General features: G+C 35.5%; 1 protein-coding gene across 1 annotated transcript in view; it reads right to left on the bottom strand.

Moving 5' to 3' along the window:
- Nucleotides 1-4,424: 4,424 nt before the first annotated feature.
- The window catches only part of AKAP6 (A-kinase anchoring protein 6), a 227,488-nt gene continuing 207,184 nt past the window's right edge, over nt 4,425-24,728 (bottom strand). The window contains exons 12-15 of the mRNA XM_031049124.2: nt 11,614-13,978; nt 10,909-11,580; nt 10,500-10,794; nt 4,425-5,371 (exon numbers count right to left, since the gene is read on the bottom strand). Coding sequence (XP_030904984.1) covers nt 10,541-10,794; nt 10,909-11,580; nt 11,614-13,978 — 3,291 coding nt within the window. The 3' untranslated portion in view covers nt 4,425-5,371; nt 10,500-10,540. The remainder of the gene's footprint in view (nt 5,372-10,499; nt 10,795-10,908; nt 11,581-11,613; nt 13,979-24,728) is intronic.

Here is a 24,728-nt window from a genome sequence, read left to right on the forward strand (position 1 = left end):
AAAATAGAGGTCTAAATGCATGAAAAGATTTTGAAGGACTTTGCCCCCACAAAATATGGCCAAAAGCATCACTGATGAGCTGGGCTGGCACAGACACTCAGCAACCCAGCAGAGCTGTTGTGTTGGGGTGGGTTTTTTGTTTTTGATTCATGCCACAACTTTAACCATTAAAAAGATATTTTCATAATCTTTTCAGCACTTTGAAAAACCTTATTTAGAGGTAAGTAGAGCAAAAACTATAGGGAGGCATAGTTTCATCTGGCATCAGTATGTCAGGATAAATAATGATCAGTCAATATAACTCATAATCCCACACAGCTTAGAGTGTTCTTGATTAAAATGCTGACAGGTACCACTAGGTTTACAGAAAGATTGTTTTTTGTTTTCTTTTCCTTTTTTTTGTTGTTTTTTTTTTCCCCCTACCATTGTATATTACTTAACATTTGCTTGCTACAACTTCATATTCAAGCTTGTTAGAGGCAAATGTCTCTCATCTCAAATTTGGTCCTGTTCCTTATGAAGAAACAACAAAAGCCATGCCCTCTTAAGACAATTCTGGGATCAGGCTTTGGATTCATGAGCTGCAGATCAGAAATTCAGGTATATATGCACATTAGCCTGTATGAGAAACTGCTGTGCCATCTTGCCTGAGGGCATGTAATTTCCTATGGCATTTATCTCCTCCTGAAAAAAAGGGATAGATTTGGGGTAGGTGGTTGATTCTCAACATCACAGAGTCTGAATTTTTCATTCTGTAAATGAAGTGCATCAAGAATGGGTCGTGTTTTTCTACTGTTGCTCGAAATCTTGTCAGATATGTTTCCCTTTCCCTGTCATTCTCATAATGTTCCGTTAGAAAATGCTACAACTGGATTCCTGCTGCATTTAAAACATCCTTGCAGTAATTACAAGAGAAAAATCTTTAAAAACCAGCACATTTTAAAAATTATTTTCACTTCCATTTGCAAACCCAGAGAGTCACAGAGACGTGAGCTCAATATAAGGAGAGGTAAAAACATTTACTTGTCCGTTCTTTTCATACCATATCACTTCATTTTAATCATGATGTAATTCTGTACTTCTTGTAATTTTTAAGAATTAGTTTGACGAGAACTACAATATCACAGTCATATTTGTACACTACATTACTGAGTTATACAATTCTAACTTCACTTTTAGTTTAGTTATTTCCGCACTTCCCAGAAATAAAGTAATACTACTTGATACCGCTTAGGAAATTCCATTTTTTATAGCACTGAGGCACTTAGAATTCATCCAGTGCACAGTATTATGTGCTGTCAAGTTCATTTATAGTCTAGTCCTCAGAAACATTTCTAAAATCAGTGATGAACATGTATTTACCGGGCAAACAATAGTTACATGAAAAATAAAAGTGATTCAGGTTGGTAGAAAAGGTGTAAGAGACAGGGTGAGTCAGAGAAATTAGAAGTACGGCACTGAAGGCAATAGATCAGATGTCACTTGTTGGCTGAAATCCCCCTCAAAGTGATGCTAATATTTGGAATAAGTTTGTAGAAACTTGTCAGTGAAGGAGATTGACTTGGCTAAGAACCTGACAACCCCGTTAATCCTCTTGAGCCACATATTAGTATGGTCTGGCCTAAACATTAATAACCCCTTTTCTGTGCACTGCAGCACAGGAACACAGGTGTCTTCAAGTCCCCTCCACCCTTCCTCTAAAGCAGCCCTTTTACCAGGTATGTTTTAGTCAAAACAGGTTGTTTTCCTCAACACAGGGAAAACTGAAATAAAATTCTAAATTATGTGATGTGGGAGGCTATGTCATCTATGGATCCTGTCACCAAGGAGGACGGTTGAGATGCTGTCTAACTGACAGTGATTCTTTTATTGGGAGGTATAGATTGGGAGGTATCTTCAATGGTCATCTAGTACAACACCCTCCAATGAGCAGGGACATCGTCTAGATCAAGTTGCCCAGAACCATGTCTAGCTTGGCCTTAAAAGTCTTCAGGGATGGTGCATCTGCCTCCTCTTTGGGTAACCTGTGCCAGAAATTTATCACCCTCACTGTAAAGATTTTTTGCTCACATCCAGTCTGAATTTCCCCTCTTTTAGTTTAAAACCATTATATATTTGAGTTTACTGTGAAACAAAGAGGAACCTACATTTCTCGTACTGTAACAAAGGTGCAGAGTCACTGTTCTGTTCAAAGTCTTCAACTTACCTTGGGAAAAAGACAAACCATTGAGAAATACTGGGGGCATAGTTTACAAGACTATCCACATATAAAACTATGCTGATCACAAAACACCTTTTAAATCATGTCCTAGGCATGCGTTTCACCACCAATATTAGTGTACATTCCCTTTGCTTACAGCTGGAGATCTCTGGCTTTCTGTGGAAGGAATGTGAAGCAGGCAGGAAAGGGAGATCCACATGTCAGGGTCATTGCTGTGAAATGGCCACCTCACACATTGCAGATGTTCAAGCATGAGCTAGGGAGTGTGTGGAATAAAAAGCAGCCTATGGAACTTTAGGTGGGAATAAATGCTGCAGAAAGCTTGCAGCATGCTTCTACACCACAAGAGATCTATGCAGGAATCCATGTATGGGTTGAAAAGTACATGGTACATCAATGTTAATTTTATACTTTGCCAATAATTTTCTTTAGGGAGTTAGCACTAGGATTTATTGCAAGTTCTAGGCAAAATTTAGGCATAAGCATATGACTTACACTAAAACATTAACAAATCCTGTAAGTATATATCAGAGATTTCCTTCAGAAATCAACTTTTATTGACAATAAACTCCAGTATATTCTAAGAAGAAAAATAAAAGAGAGTAAAGCTACTGACCATGCAAAAAAAAGGAATAGCTGATAATGATGGGTCTTGCATCACAGTCACGATTACTTTATTTCATGAAACCAAATAATATAGATTTGGGAATACTAGTTAAATTAAAATGTTCAGCATCTCTTAGGAAGGAACCATAGAAATTTGAGTTGTGACCATATAATATTCCAGATAGTGTATGATGAATATGTGGTTTATTGATTTGACAAGTACTATTATTTTCCCCCAGGAAAAAAAGTGAATTTGTGGCAAATAGCCTAATAGAATGGTACAAGTAATTGATGGAGTTCTGCACAGTCTGTTGGGTGAGGTGACAGATCTGCAAAGCCTTTGACTTATTAGTTTTCCTGTCGTCATAGTGTAAGGTATGACTATAGTCAAAGTAAGTTTAAAAAAATACAACATAAACTAGAAAAAGCAAGAGGGAAAGAAAGAATGATTCTAAATTCAGTTCCCATGTCAAGACAAAAAGTCATGTTCAAATAATTCATAAATTAGCATAATTTTCACTGTAAATACCTTACTAAAATTAGGATTTATATTCCAAATTATTTTATATATCTTTAAAAATATTTAAGGTACATTAAAGTGATCTTTGGCTATATAGTTAGACTTTTTATGTACTTACAAGTTACTCTATTAGATGTGTACATGATACAAGATATGTGAGAGCAGAACTCTGTAGATTCAAAAGGCTCTCTTAATAATTGCTGCTTCTTATTTACACTTTTCTTTAAGCTAAGAGTTGTTTCTGCTGCCCTACCCACATCATAGCCTACCCAAGGCTATGCAGTGGAAACTTAAATTGAGAGATAATTTGCTTCTTGTAGTAATGAGAAGCTTTTAATAATTTGGAAAACATGAGGCTTTTTTTTAATACCTGTTCCTTCCATGTTGAATGAATATATTATCTGATCAGTATCATTCCTCAAAGTGTTGCACATTTTTTAAAGGAAGTAGAATCTTGAGGCTTTTTGTGAAAACATTCGTATAATTGTGAAAATAATGATTAAAGGTGGCATGGGAGAGCATTCCTTGCCTTTTAACTTTCCTGACATCCAGTATTAATAGTATTTTTAGCTGATGAATGCCATGTTTGCAGAGAAAGGTTACAAAGGCATTGGGCTTGTTTTGGCTACCCAAAGTAGTTTAAGCACAAGACAAAAACATTTAAAATGTACAGTCTCAGTCATTGAAATAGCCAACTGTAAAAGTTTCTGCATTAATATATATAAAGCTTACTCAATATAACTACGTAAATGAATAAAATTTTAAGAATCAGACAACAAACTCATACTGAAAAAAAACAAGAAAAGATCTGCTATAAAAGTGTGCCACCACTGCAATTAGCAGTGTACTAAACTACTGAATACTTGTGTTACTTTGGCCCAAAAGACCTGCAGAATCTTTAATGAATAAGTTCTTTACCTATGAGCCAGGTAATACAAATCTTCACTAGCTATGGAATCATGTATATCTAGGGAACATTTGCAAACAAAAACATATTCTTCTGTACTTTGATAAAGCATTCTGTTCTTGGTACGCAGGTAAAACACATCACCAGTTCTTCTTTTTTTTTTCCCCCAATGAACTATGTTTATTATGCCAATTCTAATTACCATGCAATCTAATGGTTTTAAGGCTTATATTTTCCACATCACTGGACATCACAAACATGAAAGCATTTTATACTGTCATTATACATCAATGTTTGCACTTGGTTATACATATATACAGAAATTATTCACACATCTTAACCTTGCTATTTCCTCCTTTCAAACCAACAAAATTTTACTGTGAAAGCAGCTTTTTAATAAATGGTATAAGAAATACAGCAAGGCACACATTTTTTAAAAACTTTTTTTCTAATTACCACCTCAAGAAGCATAAAAAAACAAAATGTTGTACTTAATTCAGTAGAATGTCAACAGTTCCTAATATACAACACCATGTAGTTGGTTCTTGAAGTGTTGCATAGATTAAATTTTAAAACTAAATAAATAAAATGCCATTTATTTTAATTACCTAATTTTTAGATGTATTGAATCAGGAGGGCTAATGACTTCTTTTTGCTGCAATCCAACAAAATTGTCACTTTAAAAGTAAAATAGTTTCAATAAACTTATGCATTATACACATAAATATTAAATTAGATACATAAAATAGAAGAGTACTGGCAGGTACAGCTGTGAAAAGATGAACCAGACTAGTCATGAGTTCTATAGATCTTCAAAACTTTAAAGAACAGAATCAGTGATAAGTAGTACAGAGGCAACCAATTTAGGAAGGGAAGGTCATTAGAGGTAGCTTGGGAGAGGAATCCACATGAAAGCAAATGGCCTTGCTACAATACAAAATGATCACTGAAACAGGACTAGCATATGCAGCCTGATCACAAAGCCAACATGGACAAATCACATTTGGAAAGAAAATTTATCTTGGGAGTCAGTGTAATGAAAGGCAGTGATACAATGGAATTGGAGGTCATCCCAGGGTTTACAGGATGAACCTGCACCTGAATTGCAGCCAAGATTCTAAAAGGAAACAAAAAAGTAATAGTAGGTTACAGAAAATGAAGTTTTATTTGCAAAACATAGCTCTTGCAGAACAATCATAGATACTCATTAAATGATCACATGCCAGAGCCTTTAATGCAGAAGCATACAGTAGGCAAACAATGACTTTCAACAGCCTGAGGTACAAGTTACTGTAAAAAATTGTATTGATGTAGAAAGCTCATTGACTTTTGTAAAGACTTCATTTCTAAAGAAACAAGAGAATTCATCAAATCTGACCTTTTCCCTGGATGCTGTCCTCATCCTTACCTGCAAACTTACCTTCAGCACACTCAAAAGTGCACTGATCTATGAAAACATAGGATTTTTCAAAAGCCAAGTAACAAAAAGATCTACCCATCACTTATTTTAATATTTATGTAAACATACAGAATGAGATTTCAATGGAGAGGAAGAAAGGATTGTCACAGAAGTGTTCCATGAATAAGATTGTCAGTGTCATCATTGTATTTTAAAATTGTAAATAGCTATTTAAAGACTTGTAGTACCATGAATGAGTTAAATTTTCATACTGTAGAATTACCCAGCTCAGAGTTTAGGGTTAAACTATTCATCAAAGAGCACAGGCTTATGATAGGGATTATGAAGAAATAACTGTCAGAATACAGCTCAAAGATTAGTGCAAAGTACATCTCTTAGGCATTTCCTAGGAGGCACTCTAGACATGCATTATGTGCCTTCCAAATTAAGCAGGAATATCTGGATCTATCCAGTTACCTTCTGCTTTGATCTTATTTGCTGAAACTGACCTTGTTCCCCATTTATAGAAGAAATATACTTACAGGAAAATAGTGAAAAGCTAACACTTTGCTTAGAAATTAATGAAGAACTGATTAGAATAAAGGGGAAGATTGTATCAAAAGGTGTCTACAACTCTGGCACGAGTTTCACATATCTATAATAAGAAAAGTCTCAGTGATGGATTATGTCAAGTTTTTCAAAAATTATGTAATTCACAGGCAATACAAGATTAGCTGCTTATTCCATTTAATTTTTTTAAAGTCAGCTACTGTAAGGAGCTAAAAAGTCAGACTGTTTTAAACTCTGTGAAGGAACATTACAGCACTTATCGCCCTATAAAAACCTCTAGGAAAAGAAAGGGCAAGCAAAGAGATTATTCTTGTAGTTCCAGTTGCTAAAAGTAAATTGTTGTATAAACCTGTATATTATTTTTCCTGTAATGAGTAACTAACAGTCCTTTGTATTTATGTATCATCTTTTAGCTGTGGATCTCAAAACACTTTTCAGTGAATAAGCCATGATTTACAGGTCTCATTGGTCATTATTCTCATTATTCTTTGTTAAATAAACTAAGGAAAGGAAGGAATAAGTCATAAAAAAATCTATTGCTGAGGAGGAAATAACAGGCTTTCTGAGTACCACTCCTGTGGTTCTCCTGGTTATAGTAAATGGCAGGATATTCTGGCTAACATTGCAGCACTGTCAGATGAAACCAATGTAGTTTTCTTCTGTCCAATATATTTTCCTTAAATTAAATTACAACTTAAGTTTAAACTACAAATTCTTCACAAAAGGAAGTAGTTTTTGATCTCATTTGTAAGAATTAACAGATTTTACCTACAGAATTCTAATGTATCCTCTAGAAAAGTCTTTGGACACATCATATAAACCTTCTTAATGTATTGATCTCTATGCATACTGAATATGGGACTAAAAATTCCCATTCCACTTGTGAGTCATGGGTCACAGTGACAGCAGAAAACTGCATGATCTCATATACAGAAAGACAGTCCTTTCAAGCTGTCCCCTACTTGAGAGATAAAATCAGCATAGAGCTTCTGAGAAGAACTCCTATGAGAACTATGAGAACTTCTGTTGAAGAACTACATGTTGGCTCATATCAGAGACTAGTCAATACTGACAGAGATATTTTTAAGCCTGCTTATAGAATAGTTACTATTTTCCCATAATGGTAATTTTTTTAGCACACTGCGAAATAAAAGGATTGTAACATTTGGCAAAAATATTTTCTTCCCTATTAAGTTTATTCTTCTTTACAGCCAAAGTAAATACTAAAACTATAAAAACCAAGTACACTTGAAACTATGCCTTTTTCAGCTTTGAATTCACAGTATGCTTTTAAGGTACACATATACTATAGATTATTTTTCTCTAAGTATTTCAGCTACACATGGAATTACACATTTAAATGAGCTTACAGCACAGGTGCTACAGGAAAAATAATGGTGTTTGCCATTTATCTTTCAAATTAAATAATGTGTTTTTAAATAGTAACTTTTTTCATAATACACTTATGGGAACAACATTTATCTGTCACATTTTAAAAGATGTATTAGTAATAAATGTAAATTACCTTTGGAAAATCAGTAATTAGCCTCATCAAAAAAATAAACAATCTGCCACCAAAAAGATAATCTTTAGCATAGTTAAGTATAATAACTGTTATTTGAATAAGTTAACAAATTAGGATAGATTGCTTCTGTAATTCATTCCCCATAGCATGAGAGATGAAGTTAAAGCACCAAGCTTGTGAATGGGGGAAGGGAGCTCAGACTTTAGTGATACTAAATGTAGCAGCTCATATTTTCATTTTTTGATGTGCCAGAGATAAACTATATGTATCCTAGGGCTTTAGTACTTTGAATAATACAGTACATAATTTCCATGGAACCAATGCTATATGCATCAGTTAAGAACCAGTATATCTTCCTAAATGCAAAAAGTGGAATGTAGTTTGAAGGGCTTTGTTATTTTAAAAATTTTTGTCAGTCCCTGGGCAAAAAAACCCTATAACACAAGCCTACTAAACTGTTACATACAGAGTCTGCATTACATTTTATTGCATTTGGGGGCATTTACTACTATCTGCATCCTCTATGTCCAATCTTAGTCCTTACATCAGCATATTGTCATATCTCAGTCTTGTGAAAAACGTAGCTGGCTACTAGTAAGAAACTATGAAGTTTTGAAGACTGAGTGAAATTTTATACAGTATTTTGAGATCCTCAGAGGAAAAGTACTAATGAATTGAAAAGACGTTATTATCTGCATCAATGAAAGAATGAGAACAAGAATAAAATCATAGTCACTATAGTAAGCATTCTTCCTCAAATTAATTATAAAAATGAGTGGAAAAAATGAGAAAAGTAATGAAACAGTAATTAAAGAAAAATTTATGTTTACATGTTGTTATCAACCTCAAACTTTTGTCATCATCTCAATTTCCAAATAGTCTTCCATATACAAATTATCCTTGTAACATAATTCCGGAATATATAATATCATCTATGAGTTTTGTAATTCCCAATTGATTTGCATGGCTACTCCAGTTGTTTGGATGTGCCCAAGTATTAATGTAATTGGTAATCAACAGGTCATGACAGTCTATTTCAGAGCTATTCAAGAAATATCCTCTTTGCTATGATGGTTCCAAGATATTGAATTATTCAAATAGATATGTGTTTAAAGAGATAGTGGCAAGTTGTAGACTATTGCTGTCATAGCCTAAAGACTTTGCTAGACATATTTATACAAATGTGAATGTGTGAATGCTGGGTTAGCCACCAATATGTGCAAAAGAAAAGCCCAAAGCATAGTAATATAATATAGCAAAATCAGGAAATGCAGAAGAAAGCACTCTATTACATATAAATATGCTCAGATCCTCTGCTACAGCAACGTAGTTTGCAATTGGAAAGTACTAGTGGTTTCACAGGCAGTGACGAATAACAGTCTTTTTTCCTAGCAACATCATGGAATCATAGCAGAAGTTAGGTTAGAAGGAAATTGAACATCATCTGGTCCAACCTTCTGCTCAAAGGAAGGCTGTTTTCAAAGGTAGATCAGATCATTCATGGCACAACCACTTGAATTTTGAGAATCTCCAAGGATGGAGATTCCAGAACCTCCCAGGGAAACCTGGTTCTGTGCTTAGCCTTGTGTTTTATTGGAAATTTCCTTGCTATAGCTTCTGGCAAGCAGCAGCATTTGGAATTGGAGTGGCATTTAGAGTTGCCATGATCTTTCTGGTCTACTGGAGTAGTGTTTCCAAAGACTAATGGCATTCTACACAGCTATGCTGGCTTTTGGCTCGCCAAAAAAAAGTGAGACTCAAAGCAGCAGTGCTACTTGTTAGGATGTTATCCAGAAGTTATTTTGTAGATCTTCTTTTGTGCAGTTATTGTTGGACATTTGTGTGAAGTCAGAAACTTCAGATCTGAACCAGTTTCAGACTTTAGAAGAGATTAGATACACTTTTCCACTTTAGGTTGCACCCTCTTACTTATGTTTCAAAATGCTAATCACAAAATAAAACCAAAGCTTCCAGTACTGCTGTTTGGCTATCAGTTTCCACCTGCTTTGGTATTCAGGTCCTTATTCTACATTACCTTCACATTATAATCTTTAATGATGTTGAAAAGATTTCTTGTTTTGGTAACCTCCACTTTTGGTCTAACATTGTGTTGTAATAGAATCATAGAATCATAGAATAGTTAGGGCTGGAAAGGTTTTGTTCTTATTAATGGCTTATTGAGCTTAAGTCATGGTAAACTGATATCAAGAGGTTACTTATTATCTCACTACTTATTCTCCAATCTGCTTAGCCATTCCTCATGGCTTGTCTGGAAATACTGTAGAACTCCAGCTCACTAGTCACACAAAATTCTTGTAAAACCAGAAGTTCAGTTTCATCAAGTGCTTTTGAACACCTCATAAGGCCAGCTGACTGTGAAGGGGATCAATGAGTAGGGCTGTTGTCTGGTTCCACAGCTCAGTTGAGGAGGGAAGAGAAGGCTGATATATAAATACTACTTCTGAAGAATTCCCAAGTTCTGTAAGATAGCAGATTTGTTCCAGAAGAGACCAGTTCCAGTCAGTGCAAAGCCAAAGGGCAAGAAGCAGTTAGTATTTACTGCATTTGTTGACCAGTGGCATGTACATTTGGATTACAGTGTAATCAAAACAAATAATATAGCACTATCATCAAACAGAGGCCCTAGGTGGTGGATGGCGATTCATCTCCTTTCATTTTTACAAAAATGAAAAAAAAAGGAAAAAAATATGTATATAAAAAAAAAGAATGTGCAACTTGTAGAGTACATACCTGGTTTTAGGACAATGTACGTGCCTGGAGAAGGTTACATTCTATCTGTGCATATTTATATGTCTTTCCTTATGAAGATTTAGGAGATTTTCTTCACAAGCAAGAGTTTTACTGTTCTGATGCAAAACATCCTTTTTCTGTGAATGGCCAGGCTTTAACTGAAACTCTGTAGCTGAAGCCTTCTCAGAAGCTGCAACACATCCTTTGGAATCTTCAGGTCCAGGTGAGTTTCCTGTAGTACTCTTTTTAGTGCCAAGATCTGGAGGATTCTTTTCCAAACCTTCAGTCTGCCCATCTGAAATCAACAAATCACCATCAGCATTTTTCAAATTATTTGTTCTGCTTTGTTTGTAAGGATTAGGGACGTTTATACCACTGTCATCATCACAGAAGAAAGACAAATTCCTACCTTCAGATGAAGTTTTAACTTCTCTTAATGATTCTTGAGTCACTTCACCTGCTGACTCTGGAGATGTTTCAGAAATAGTCTTAGAAATAGGTTGCTGCTGCTGCTGCTGCTGCTCAACTCGTGCTTCAGGAGTACCATTAGAAACAGATTGCTGCTGCTCAACCCGTTCTTCCTCAGGACAGGCTTCAAAAAAGCATTCAATATTTTCTCTCTCATCTGTGAAATCCAATGGCACAGGAGTGCTGCTCTTTTCCTCTATGTATTTGATTACCTCTCCACAGTCACTATCATGAGAAGAAAGTGAAAGATAAGAATAGAAGTCCCCTTTTCTTAGCTGAATGGGTCTGTGAGAGTGTTCTAACACTTTTTCCTTGATCTGTGCTAATGAAGCTGGAGCAGATGACTCACATTCTGGTTGTGACTTACTTTTCAAAGCTGTTGATGCCATGTCTATTATCTCCCTCACGAAATTGTGTACTGACCCATCTTCCATGTTTCTTTTATCAAAAGCAGCAGATTCACAGTTGCAGCACGAAGCAAGACCACTGGCAGAGGAGTCACATTCTTCTTCACTGGATTTCAAGGCTGTACAGCAATCAGTAGATTTTTCAGTAATACATATTCTTTGTTGTTGACCATTAGGTAAGGATGTTTGTAAAGCTGTATCTACGTCTCCACAATTAATTTCTGAGGAAGATTCAAGACAAGGCTTTTTAGCAGGAGAGGAAGCAACAGAGTGACAATCAATCTGAAGATGATTTTGACATTCTTTTAGAGGGTTTCTGGATTCATCTGACAACAATACAGTCTCTTTTCCATCCATATGTGAATCATCTGAACTGTCTGTAAAAGCTTCACAGACACAACATTCATTTTCAGCTTCTATGACATCAAGTGATGCATGAGTTTTGGGAGTTGACGATGTTCTAACAAGACTTTCCTTTTGACTGCCAAGAGTATTTTCAACATTGCCGTTTTCCATATCATCCACAAGCTGATCCTTCACAACCTGAGAGATATCTTTCATCAGGTGACTCTTCGTTCCTTTTTCATGATCACGTGGCACATTCTTACTATTGCCATTATTTTCTGATATTTTCTGTACTGAACCATTCAATAGTGTTTCAATGCTTATTGTATCTGTGGCTTTTGATGTCTCATTACTAACTTTACTGCGCTGAATTTCATCACTGAGGTTACTTTTTCTCTTCTCCCTTGTCAAAGAAAATTTTGGTCTAATCCAAGTTTGGAGTTCATTTTTTATATAATCAAGTCCTGAAATTAAATTGCATTCTTCATAAATATCCTCATCAGTTGCTATACTAGAGTCATCATCTTCATCTTTGATACCCAGCTCTTCCTCAGTTAAGGTAAGGGTGGAACTTGAAAGCAAATCACTGTCATCTTCATCATCAGTACAAGCAGAAGTACAGGAGACATTAACAATCATGCTGACATTGACATCGCTCTCATCAGCTACAGATCTATTAAGATGTTTTCTAAATGATGCATTTGAATCTGGTATTTTATTTCTGTGCAGTACAATGTCTTCAGAGCACAGAGAAAGATCCTCACTGCTGCTGAGTTCAGTCAGAGAAGCTGCTGAGTCTTCATTGATTGAGGATGCAATATCTAGAGACAGCTGTCCAGTAAAAGACATCTTTTGAGAGCCACTTTGGAGTGTTATATCAGAGATGCTGCGCTTAATCTTTTGATCTAAAGGACTTTGGATATTCTCTAAGCGATTCAAGAGATCTAGTGTCCTTTTGCTGAGCTCTCCGACAGAGTCACTGCTTGCACTTATGTCACCTGAGCCGTGATGACTAAAAAGATCTTCATTGCTTTTATAAGAAGTCAGCCAGCTCTCCAATGAGGTGCTTCGCTGAAGACCGTCTCCACTTTTAAAAATACCTGAGCTGAACAGATCACCTACTACAGACAGAGATTCTAATGAAGAACTACGAGATAAAGTTGAAACCTGTCTTGTATTCTCTGTAACAGTTAATTTTCTTACAGTTTCTTCAGATTTACAGGAATTGGGATCTGATTCTCCAGGGACCTTTGTCAAAGTATGGTCATGAATAAACCCATCTGGTTGAGATTCTCCAGGCTTATGTTCAGATTTACCAGGTATTTTATCAAAACAAAAGTCGTGAAACAAACTGCCCTCTGTATGTGTTTTTTCAATTTGTGATTGTTTCATTAGCACTGGTAAATTGAATTTGGACCCTTGAAGATATGAGTAATCATAAAAAGTAAGCACGTCATGCTTTCCTTGCAATTCTTCTAGAGAAACACGGTTACACATGGTAATGCTGTCTAAATCCTCATCATTTTCATTTCCACAACATGCAGAAGGTAACAACTGGAAATCATCCGAGAGACTAGCATGGTCTTCATCTTGCTGTATTTTTTGTTTTATCACATCAACTATATCATCCACTTGAGTTTCTGCATGCCCAATTTCAGGATTACTCTGAGTGCTTTCAATATCATTTAGCAAAAAAATCTCTGAATTATTTGTAGTTTCTGTATCACATTCACTCACTATCCCACTCTCACTCTCAGAGTGCCTGCTTATGTTTCCACTCTGATACATATAGCTATATGGTTTTGCCAATGTGTTCCCCCCTATTAGCTCAGGCAGGGATTTGGTAGATGAAAATGATGAGTCTTTACTAAGACTTTTATTTAAAATGTTAGACTGTGTTACACTGGAGAGTTTAGATGTTTTTTTCAGAAAAGGCATGTGTTTTTTTTCTGATAATTCGATATTATGAAGACTATAGACCTGATAGATGTGAGGATTTGGAGGGGAAGTAATGCTGGGACAATAAAGAGGACTTCCACAATCACCAATACTTTCATCTTCATTCACATCATTAAAACCACTTTCTCCCAAAGAAGGTTTCTGTCTTAGCTCATCCTTCTTGAGTTCCTGATCAGGAACACTTAAATCTTCATGAATACTGATCAGCTTATTGCTTATGTCAGTTTCATCCCATTCTAGTGCATCTTCACTTGAACCATTCAGATCCATCACACTGGCATCAATAACATTCAGAGGCTCCTGTAAAAAAAAAATCAAAGTCAAAATTTAAAAAATATTTACAGCTGCACTTTGAATGTGCTTCCACTGAAATTAGGTAAGTACATTAATAGGAGTAAAGTGCATTTTTGGAACAATGGTCTCTAATAGGTTTTTCATTTTTGTATGACTTTTATGAAATTAAAATAATCAATTAAAATAATTAAATTATTAAATTTTGCATGATTTCTTAGTCTTCCCAGGTTGGTTGTTTTCTTTAACTTTCTGTCAAAATATCATACAGAAATTTGACTTTTCTTTAATACAGATTAATTGTGGTTAGTCACTTCATATGTAACAATTGTTAACCATTCTGCAGAATCACATGAGGGTGTTAGTAAAAATGATATAATTATCAGCTTATTATTGAATATATGAGAAACTCTTGTAGCCTGTTTAAAAGAGTTAAGATATAAAGGATTTATTAAAGGATTTTCAAAATGTTTATAGTAAACTTTTGTGTTGTGAATCTTAAAACAACACATGTAATACACTGGAAATCACAAGACTTGATGACTTTTTATTTGAACTTATATTTATTCTTTACTTGATAATAAAGGCAGTACTAATGATCCAATAAGTGTTAATATCTTCAGCTGTAAAAACAATCAATCAGTTAATCAAATACTACATGAATTTCAAATACTGTCTGTGCTGACACCTTTTTCTGGGGAAGAACTGGTAAATAATTGAGCTGAAATTAGTTTGTTTTTTTTAAGACTTTTGTAAATTTCCAGTAATATTTGTTATTATGATTCAGAACATACACTACCAAGAATTAATCCTAGAAACACACATGAGAGAGGAAGAACACCTTGACAACTTTACTCACCCAAATGTGATGTGTCAAGTGGCCAAGAGTACTGACTCACCTTAAACTACTCAAGGCAAAAGTGGTCCCTGATTTTGGGGCTGGTTCTCTAGCACAAATTAATTTTACTTTATTTTTCTATTTATTGAAAGACCTCAATTTTAGGGAAGACTTTTCTTATACAATAAGTCTTGTAATAGAACTGTTAACTAATGTAGAATTGTTTAGTTTAAATAATCTTAACAGCTGAACAATGATCACTGTATCCAGAAAAACAAGAACTTTTTCCAAAAAAAAAACATTTTAACTATGATCTCTCAGTCTCTTGAGCTTTCTTGGAACAAGTTTTGTTTTTCAAATACAGCACTGATCACATGCCAAACAGGAATCTAAATCACAACAAACTTAAGAAGTTACTGAAATACAAGCAGATAAAATGAGGCTGTAGTCCAAGAACGGGAAGTTGTACACAGCTTAGCTCCTGACTTAGATTCATCAAGACCCGGCCAAGGTTAATTTTGCAGGGGCAGTGATATATCTCTCTTTCTGAGCTAGGAACTATCTCTTTGAAATAGGAACTAAAGCTGCTCAGCCCTTTTGTGAGAAGTCATGGGATATTCTCTATCAGCTCAACAGTTAGAGGACTGATTTTTGGTGTGGGACATTGGGCTCATGACATGAACCAGGTTGGCATTCTCTCAGCAGAAGCCCTACCTACATGCTGTTCTGAAAAGAAGCCTACGTCCCCTGTTTCATTTTGCATAAACCAATTAAATATTGTGTCAGATATAGATGAGGAGAATTTTATCCTGCAGTGTACTGTTCAGCACATTTGACTGGCAATAGTAACAGGCCCAAATCCCTGTTCCAGTGTCTAATTATGGATATAGGTACACTGTTTCTGTGCAAAACACAAGTCTATCTCATCCCTTTATGTCCAGTAGACCAATGGCTAAAACACTCATCTGACTTATTTTCTCCAAACTGGGCAGAGTAGCTATCCACCATACAGCAGGGTGATATGATTATTAATATATTTGACAAACCAAAACACCCTCCATGTAAGATAAATCTGTGTCCTCATGCTTCATTTGGCTTAGATGTAAGATAGGTCCCTGAGTACTGCAGCTGTGTTCAGATATTGCACATAATCATGGGCAGAAATATGGGTGCCGAAGAATTTTTTCTTCTCTGGGAAGTTAGGAGGTTTTTGGGATTTTGAGAATCTGTGAAGTCTAATGTTGAAGGCTAGAGTGTGTTTGTGGATCTACCCACCCCAAAGCTTCATGGAGTAAATTTATTAGAGTCTTTTTGCCTTTTTTTTTTCCCTGAGGGATATTGGCTAGTGATAGCTTAAAAGTTAATTTCCCATGAAAACACCAGTTTGCTAGACATGTACAGCTATCAGAGCAGTTCTGTGCATTGCAGAGTTCAGAAATCCATATTTAGATTTTCCAGTTTACCATATATTATAATGACTCTCGTTTGGTACTTAGCTAGTACTTAGTTCATAGAGCCATAGAATCAACTAGGTTGGAAAAGACCTTCAAGATCAAGTCCAACCATCACCCAGTTACCTACCTGTAGCTGACCCTTAACTATCCTACAAGTAAAATGTGAGAGAATGACAATAATTTAATATAACTTGAAAACCTGTTAGATGAAACAAGAAATATATAATTACTTATTTGTTTTTGTGGCATGTTTTATGACTCTGTCGTGCTTAGCATTAGAAAGACATAACTGTGAAAAGCTTCCTAAACTGCACTTTTTTATTGTTTTAAGTTGCTGCCAGCTGCAAAACGAAATTCCTGAAGGCAGGAAATCAGCAGCAGGTTCCAAGGATTTTATGTTCCATGGAATCTGATTTTGTTTCTCAAACCCAAAACATTTGGTCCTTATTGGTCAGGAAGATAACCTTCCCCTTGTAAATCAGCACTTGGCTGCCTTGTTTGTTCTGCAAGTCAGATGGACTAAAACAATAAAACATGTAGAGTTGTGACCTCAGCTCATTCATCTTCACTGAGTGCTCCTCACTTCAAAGCCTGGCTTTTTGTTCTTCAAATACACATGCTTTTCCAAGGCCTGGAATATACTCAGAAATTTTGCAGCAAAGCTACGATGGATTTCAGGATTTGATTTTATTATTTTTTTTTACCCTTGTGATTGTCACAACTATACTTGCAAAGGCTCTTATGTGGATACGGTTATTTTACCAGCATAGCTTTCTCTGTCCAAGGAATTGACTGAATTAATATTAGTGAATTACTACATCTTTTTTTTTCTTTATAAGCATCATCTCCCTTGAAGTACAACTTCAATGATTATCGGCTACATTGGCAGCTGTTCCTAAGTACAGACCAAGTTTTAACTTTGAAACAAACCACTCAGCTTAAGTCACAAACATTTTGTATTTGTCATTTTTAGCATGGGTATATATATATATATATATATATATTCCCCTATTTACAAAATTCAGCAAGCCGCTCAAACAAGAAAGAGACTTTAGACACTGAGGTAGTTGTTGGAGAGAGCAGCACCATACAGACTGCTGAATAAATCTCTGGAGTAAAAAATGGAAGGCAGCATCACTCCAGCCTGTTTGCACTGACAGCAGTAGCAAGGTAAAAACCAGGAATCTCAGAACTATTTTTACCATGTTAGAGGTCTCCTTATCAGGCTGGCCAATGCATAGGTAGGTTGCTGGAGGATTAGGATTAGCAGGACAGTAATAGATTATTAGGTCTTGCCAACGTAACATTTCAAAGTCCCCAGATTGATCCTTTACTTGGTGTTATACAGAGGATGGGAGGTATACCATTGTACGTGTTAGCTGGTGCCAGAACTAAATGCTGATTGCTCAGTTTCCTGGGAAAAAAAAATGCTGATGTTTCTTCTACATGACTTTTTTTTTTTTATCCAAAGGACTGTATCTTATTACACAATGAATCATTTACACAAAGCAGACAAATCTTCTATTGCTATTTCCAATTGGGAAAACTTTATTCACATGAGAGCTGCACCACGTTTTTCATCCACTTTCAGTTACTGATGAATGTGGATTTCTTATAGAGCCTTATATACTGCAAAGGATGCTCTGCCTAGCGTGGTTCAAGGTGTTGCTCCAATATGAAAGAGGTCTGTCACAGACAAACATGCTGATCTCCACATTTAAGACATACTACAACTAAAGAGAAGCTTTGAGTGTGGTAGAGAGCTTCAGATTTGAATAGATTGAGCCCTGGATGTTCACTTGTAAATTCTGGCTTTGCTGAAGTTTGTGACAAAACGTGCTTCAAAGGTACAATTTTGTCTGTCAAAAATTCTTTGTATACCAGCTGGTGTAATTGACTGCAATGAATTTCCCAGAACTTAAAAACTTCTTTTTTATATGCTCAAGAGTGAGGGTGTATAAACACACACACACATATACACATGTGTGTATGAGTGTGCATATGTCATCTTTCTAAAATGGGTATCTTTAAAGTAGGTCAGAGTGACTATCATTATAGTCACTAAATGTTGCTACACCTAAAGCAGATCTTGAAAGTCACATGGTTCACAGTAAAAGAAGGGAAATAGTTTTGACCAAGCAAGTAAAAAAATCAATGCAGTATGAACAAAAGATGCACAACATTATGCATAATCCTATTTTTTAAAATATTACCACTAGGTAAACAAGACTTAGGAAGCATTTACCATTGCATTAGAAGTTTTAAATATAATTAAGCCAAGAAGCAATTAAATTACAGACTCAGAAGACTGAAAGGTTGAATTAATTCTGAAGTATTTGAAAATGCTGCTTTAAGGAGTTTGGCTGTTCATAATCTAAATCTGAACTATTTTTTCTCAGGACAGTATTCCTATTTCAGTGCTATAACTAGTGTAGCAAAGCTAGGTGTGCACTTAAATGCTTTCAGGGCTGGTGTTAATACCTAAACAGTTAATCTGCTGAAAATGTTTATGGCAGGAAAGAAGCTTATTAAGCCAAATAAAGACATTTCCTCAAACCCAATGCCTCTTCAAAGAAAAGTCTTAAAAATATATTTTTAATTTGTTTCCTTTACTAAAACAAGGATAGTTTTTCTTCTTCTGCAGTAAATTATATTAAACAATGATTCTCTGTTTCAGCTTCATTTGCATGTGCTACTCCAGTACAGATACTTTGTGTTGGTGAAACAGGCCTGTAATGTAACCCCTACGTACCATTATATTTTTTTAAAGGAATTAACATGAAAAAAAGAGCCATTACAATAATAAATAAAAACTCTGTTCCTCCCTTCTCTGCAACATATCCTTCAGTTGCTGTGGACAAATTATCCAAACTCAAATGCACTTAGGGGCCACGAGAAACAGAAAGAAAAAGGAAGAAAACCATCCCCCATCTCCAGGAATGTGTGCACATTCAAAGAAGACAAACATGATTTTGTCTTTTGAAAAATGCAAGCATGCCAAGTACTTCTGCTGAGGGAAATACTCATGTGTACAGTACTCATTTCACCCCTGCTTCACTTAAGTTCATCTTCTAAATGGGGTTCCCTGTACTGTAGCTAACAAGATGTCCCCATTTCCAAACAGCAGTGTTTTTATGTATGTAAGCATATGCATAATATCCCATGTGCATCATACTTGCACATTACAACACAGCCTCAAAATGTATGGAAGCAGTATGCTTTATCACAGATCACTAATGAAACTATCATGAACATACATATTTGAGATAATTGAAGTTAAAAGAAGGCAGCACATGTCTATTTCCTGAGAAAATAAGATCCAAAACTGCGGTTCATACTTTATCTTGCTTTATTTTGCAACTATTACTGCTTCTCTCAATGAAATAATATTGAAATATACAGAATATATTAATATATTATAATATATAATATATTAATATATAATACATATATATATATAACACAAAACATGTATGTATATATTGAAATATATTATATAATATGCTCTATCCTGCTCATGCAGAACTTGTGCTTTTCTGTTAGGCATTATGGATGCCTGCAGGTATCGCCAGAGTTCTACATAGGCGGTTGTATGTACAGATTTCTGTACTGAAAGAAGGACAGTGACATCATGTCTGCTCTCTGTAGTCACAAATGTCACCTGCAAGGGTCTCAATGCAGGCTGGGTCTTACAGGAACAACTGAGGTTTTACCATTGCTCAACCCCCTGTCTTTATGATGATGTTTGAAGTTCTTTCATAATGCTCCAAAATTAAAGTCTAGAGGATAGGAGATTGTCATATCCAGGTTTTAAAACTGATAATTTTCTTTATCATGAGAAAGGTCTTGTGGCACATCTTCTAAGCAACAGATGAAATAATTGCAGTGACATTTTAAGAGGAAAACTATTATTCCCTACTACCAGTGAAGTAGAAGTGTTTTAAAAAGTCAGAGAAATTGGCTATCTTCTAACCATTTTTCTGCTATTTAAATACCACTTGATGATGCTAGGTAACACGCTGGGGTCACTTGTGCCTGCACATGGGTTCTATGAGAGTCTTTAATGTTCCTGGTAAGCTGCCCACAGTATCAGATGACCAAAAGAAAGAGTGAAAGCCTCCAGCCTTCCCACCACTCAGCAACTGGTGCAGACAAACCAGGCTGGAACAGAAGGTAATCTGTTTTTGAAGAAAGCTTACAGAAGCTAAGTTTGGGAACTATCACAGATCATGGCAAAAGCAGAGGCTCATGAAGTTTAGCACCTGTGCCGTGCCCACAGAATCACTGCTAACACACTACCCATTATATGTTTTCTAGTCTCTACTTTCTTGCCACCATATTCTCATGTGGCTTTCTAACATCTTTGTTTCTCATTTACTGAAGAAGCCCTTTGAATGTTACCAGAGAGCAGAAGAACATCTATAACATTTTTATATCAAATCATATTGTCATCCAAATAGGTTTACAATCCCAGATTTATATTCCAAGTTGTGTGCTTGGTTTGTTTTTGTTGGGTTTTTTTTTCCTTTTTCTGAGAAAACCTGACTACATGGCATATTTTACTGGCTGTTGGGTTTACTGCTTTATGGTTTTCTTTTATTCTGTCAAGAGGTTACATGACAGGATTTGTTGCCCTTGAATGTCATTTCAGTCTCACCTTTACTTCAGAGGAATATACGATTTTCTTTGTGCAAGAATCCAACACAAACCCTTTATGAAACTTAGGAAAACATTCCTAGCTTTACCCAAACCCAAATGTTGCCATGAACATCTGGTTCAAAAAAGAGCAAGTCCTGGCACAGTACCTCAGATACATGCCCATGCAAGTTAGTGGGAGTTCATCTATGCCAAATCTCAGAATTTGACTTAATCAAAGATCGGTCTTTATGGTTAAGAAAAAAAAAAAATCCACCAAACACAGGAAATCTGTGGAACCAAGCATGCTTAAATAGGTTTAACTACTGCTTGTCTACACTGCAGAACTTCAGCACAAGTTTTCACTTGTATGTCTGTATTGATGGAAAATCATTTGCATTCTGCATTCAAATGCTGATGAACAAAGTTGTACTAGCAAAGCTACAGTGGCATAATTGTTTTCATATCTTTCCACTATTGTTTTGTCTTTGTACAAGTTAAGAGGTTTGCTTACTGGTTAAGAATACTTTCAATTTAGTATAATTTACATTGGAACTGGTACTCCTTTCATGGTGTATTCTCAGTTATATAAGAACCACTCAGTGGACACTGTGAATGGACTCAGTAGACACAATAGCCATCTCCAGCCTATAACAGGCACATCAGGACACCTGGAATCACACAATTTTTAAGAGCTTTGTTTCAGCAGAAATGGGTGTTTGTGAGAAACACTAAAGAGTGAGAATTACCATAGAAACAGATAGACATAAGGTACAAAAGAATAGGACATCAGCCCTTGGGAGCTTGACTTTAGAAGATACCTAGAAAGTTTTCTCACTGAAATCTGGAGGAAGCTTAAATTTCTAAATAAAAATTCCTCCTGTATACTGGAAAGGGAGACTTTATTATTTATGAAGAACAGGACTGCATGAAAAATATATGGCTCTATCATCAGTTTCTTCCCATGAAGCGGTTGAGAGACTACCCAATTTAGCTTAATTCATGTTATCAAAAAGAACAGACTTTTTTTCTCCCTGTTTAAATGTTCAAAACAATTTCTTTGTAATCTTAGTTGAGGCGCTTCCTGAAGTCATTGATTAACCATCTGTAAATTTGGGATATTGACGAGGGGGGAGCGAACAAGCAAGTACTGTGAAGTCAAAGGCTAGAAGAATATTGCATACTTATAGTGCTTGCAGAGTCTGCCAACCTATGGATTTTCATGTGTGAAGTTAAACACCACAGTTCTAAGTAAGTGGCAGGCAGTTGTCCTAGTAAGGAATGAAAATTACAATGGTAAGCACCTTGAGGCTACAATACAGCTGCTCCTTGCCATTACACAACCTATATCTAAGAAGAGCTACTTTTCAATGTGCAAAATAGAAATAGCCTTTTCTCCAAGTATAAGTCACTAGGCAGAGCTCTTTCACTAAGATCATCACATCCTTGAACTTCCATATTTTTTTCCTTGTCCTCATCACTGATAAGCAATGATGTCTCTAGCTTCTCTGTACATAATACATGCCAACACAGGCCTGGAGCTGTCTTGAAAAAAAGGATTAATCTAGTATTTCAAATAGAACCTGTGCAATGTCTCAAGTATTGTATGCACATTTTGGCTTGTTCACTTGAAAAATTACATACTTTGTAGAAATTCACTTAGAAGTAGATGAAGTAATGGCCATCTATATCTTCTGGTGAAAGGCTTATATTTGACTACCTGAGTTTGGCAGAGTATAAATGGGGAGTACCTCATTATTAGAAACCCACTAAAGCTATTGTTCAATTTTCTTCTATTACAGAAGAGTTTATTTTACATGTTGCGCAGTTTAAACTTGGGTTAAAATTGGAACATAATCTGAAGATTTAAGTCTATCCATAATGACTATTTTCAGTGCTGGTAAGGCACAAACAGTCCAATAAGTATTAAGAGTTTACAAAGTGGTATGCTACCTGCGGGGCACAGGGCTACTAGTATCAGCATTATTAGTATAAGTGTAGTTAAGATACAACTTTAAAACATAAAGCCCAAAGACTTGCATGCAGCAGCACAGGTTGGTACTGAACCTGAATGTTTGACATGCACCTTTTGTGTAACATGCAGAGATTTTGGAAGAGTTTATGGTATTTGGTTTCACAGTGAAGCAATATTCTTCCCCCTTTTAAAAATAAAAAAAAAAAGTTTTTTCAAAATAAAGCATCTTCCTGCATTGTTCAGTAAACCTGCTGGATGAGCTGTGACTCCATAAAGTTTAAGAACTCATTTATTATGTTGGGAGATCAGACACTGCATTTACTCACACAGTGCATCTCTAAAACCTAGCTTTCATTAGAGCTGTGGGGAGGCCCAGTCTTTCTCCCTTCACTCCAGAAGGTGAAGCTCAAGAAGATAATTAACCATGAAACAATAAGGAAGCTTTCTGGGTAAGCGCTTGTGTGAAAACAGTTATTCCTCACAAAAGAGGGGAAATTAGCTGGCTGGATAAAAAAGGAAGTGTCAAACTGGAAGACTGAAAGGACTGCAAGAATAAGCAGATAGCTCTACGCACCATTAATGCGATTTTTTTAACACTTAAACTTCACTGCTTTTCTAAATTTAAATGCATTTAAATGCTATGTGTTAGGGGAGATTAATATGCCATTTTAAAATAATTTCTCTTAAACTTTCCATTTTCACATTTCACCAGTTTCAGTCACCTTTCCCATGTATGAAAAAATCCCTGCCTCTTAATATTGTATTCCTGTTTACAAAGCCAAAGTACCCAGAGCATTCTAAAATGATTCAGCTTTCTCCCTGCATTTTACAAGCCCATTATTTTACATTAATACAGATATTTTTATGAACAGAAAGTTTGTTTTGATTTTACTGTTTCACAGAGTAAAGACTTATGATGTGTGTTTCCTTTCAAAACTTCCTTCTACCCAAACAGTGTTCCCTGAAGCAGCCACATTTTTGGCAGAAATTCAGTTATATGCTATGCCAAAAGAAATAGAATAAACAAACACTGCTTAATGCAGCTGGCTAGGTAATTTACATATTACTGCACAGCAAACACGAAGACCTGAATATGGATTAGAGCTACAACGATAACACAAATGTCTTACATGTAAGGAGAAATGAAATTCAGATCATCATTGCTAACAATTTACATTTTGTTATTTAATGCATATTATCGTATCTCTGACATAAATGTATGTACATATTTAAAAAATAAGTAAATGTATGTATTATATATATATATATATTTATATTTTACAGAGAAAGGTACTAGAAATATCTTGAAAAACTCTTAAGTGGATACATTTTTCAAAGTTTTCTTCTGGTGAGAACAGATTACCTAAATGGCCACATCCTGGTCTTTGAAAATAGAAAAAAACTCAACCAAATACAATGAAATCCATTAAAACTTCTTTGCTGTACATAAAAATAAAGTATAAGTAGGCCTCCAAATGTGCAAGCTCATGTGCTATCAAAAAGAATCTGTAACTTTGGGTGAGATCAACAGGCCAGTCAGCTGAGTCCATCTCCTGCAGTGGCCAGGAAAAGTTTATGGAAAAGTTAAAAACCCTCAAACACATAGAATGGCATGGAAGCTGCCATTCCAAATTTGAGAAGTCAGCCTGTGGGGACTTCCGAGGTTTGAATTCAATATACATTAACTGATGTCTCCTTTACCAATTTGTCTAATTGCTTACTGAACTAATCTGTATTTTTGCTGTCCACGGTATCCTGTAGGAACAAGTTTCATTTTTATTATACACTGCATGAAAATTATATTCCCTTTTGATTATTTTAAATCTCCTGCCTTATAATTTCATTTGGTACCTTTTA

The sequence above is a fragment of the Melopsittacus undulatus genome, chromosome 4 (genome assembly GCF_012275295.1).
Source record: "Melopsittacus undulatus isolate bMelUnd1 chromosome 4, bMelUnd1.mat.Z, whole genome shotgun sequence".
Lineage (NCBI taxonomy): Eukaryota > Metazoa > Chordata > Aves > Psittaciformes > Psittaculidae > Melopsittacus > Melopsittacus undulatus.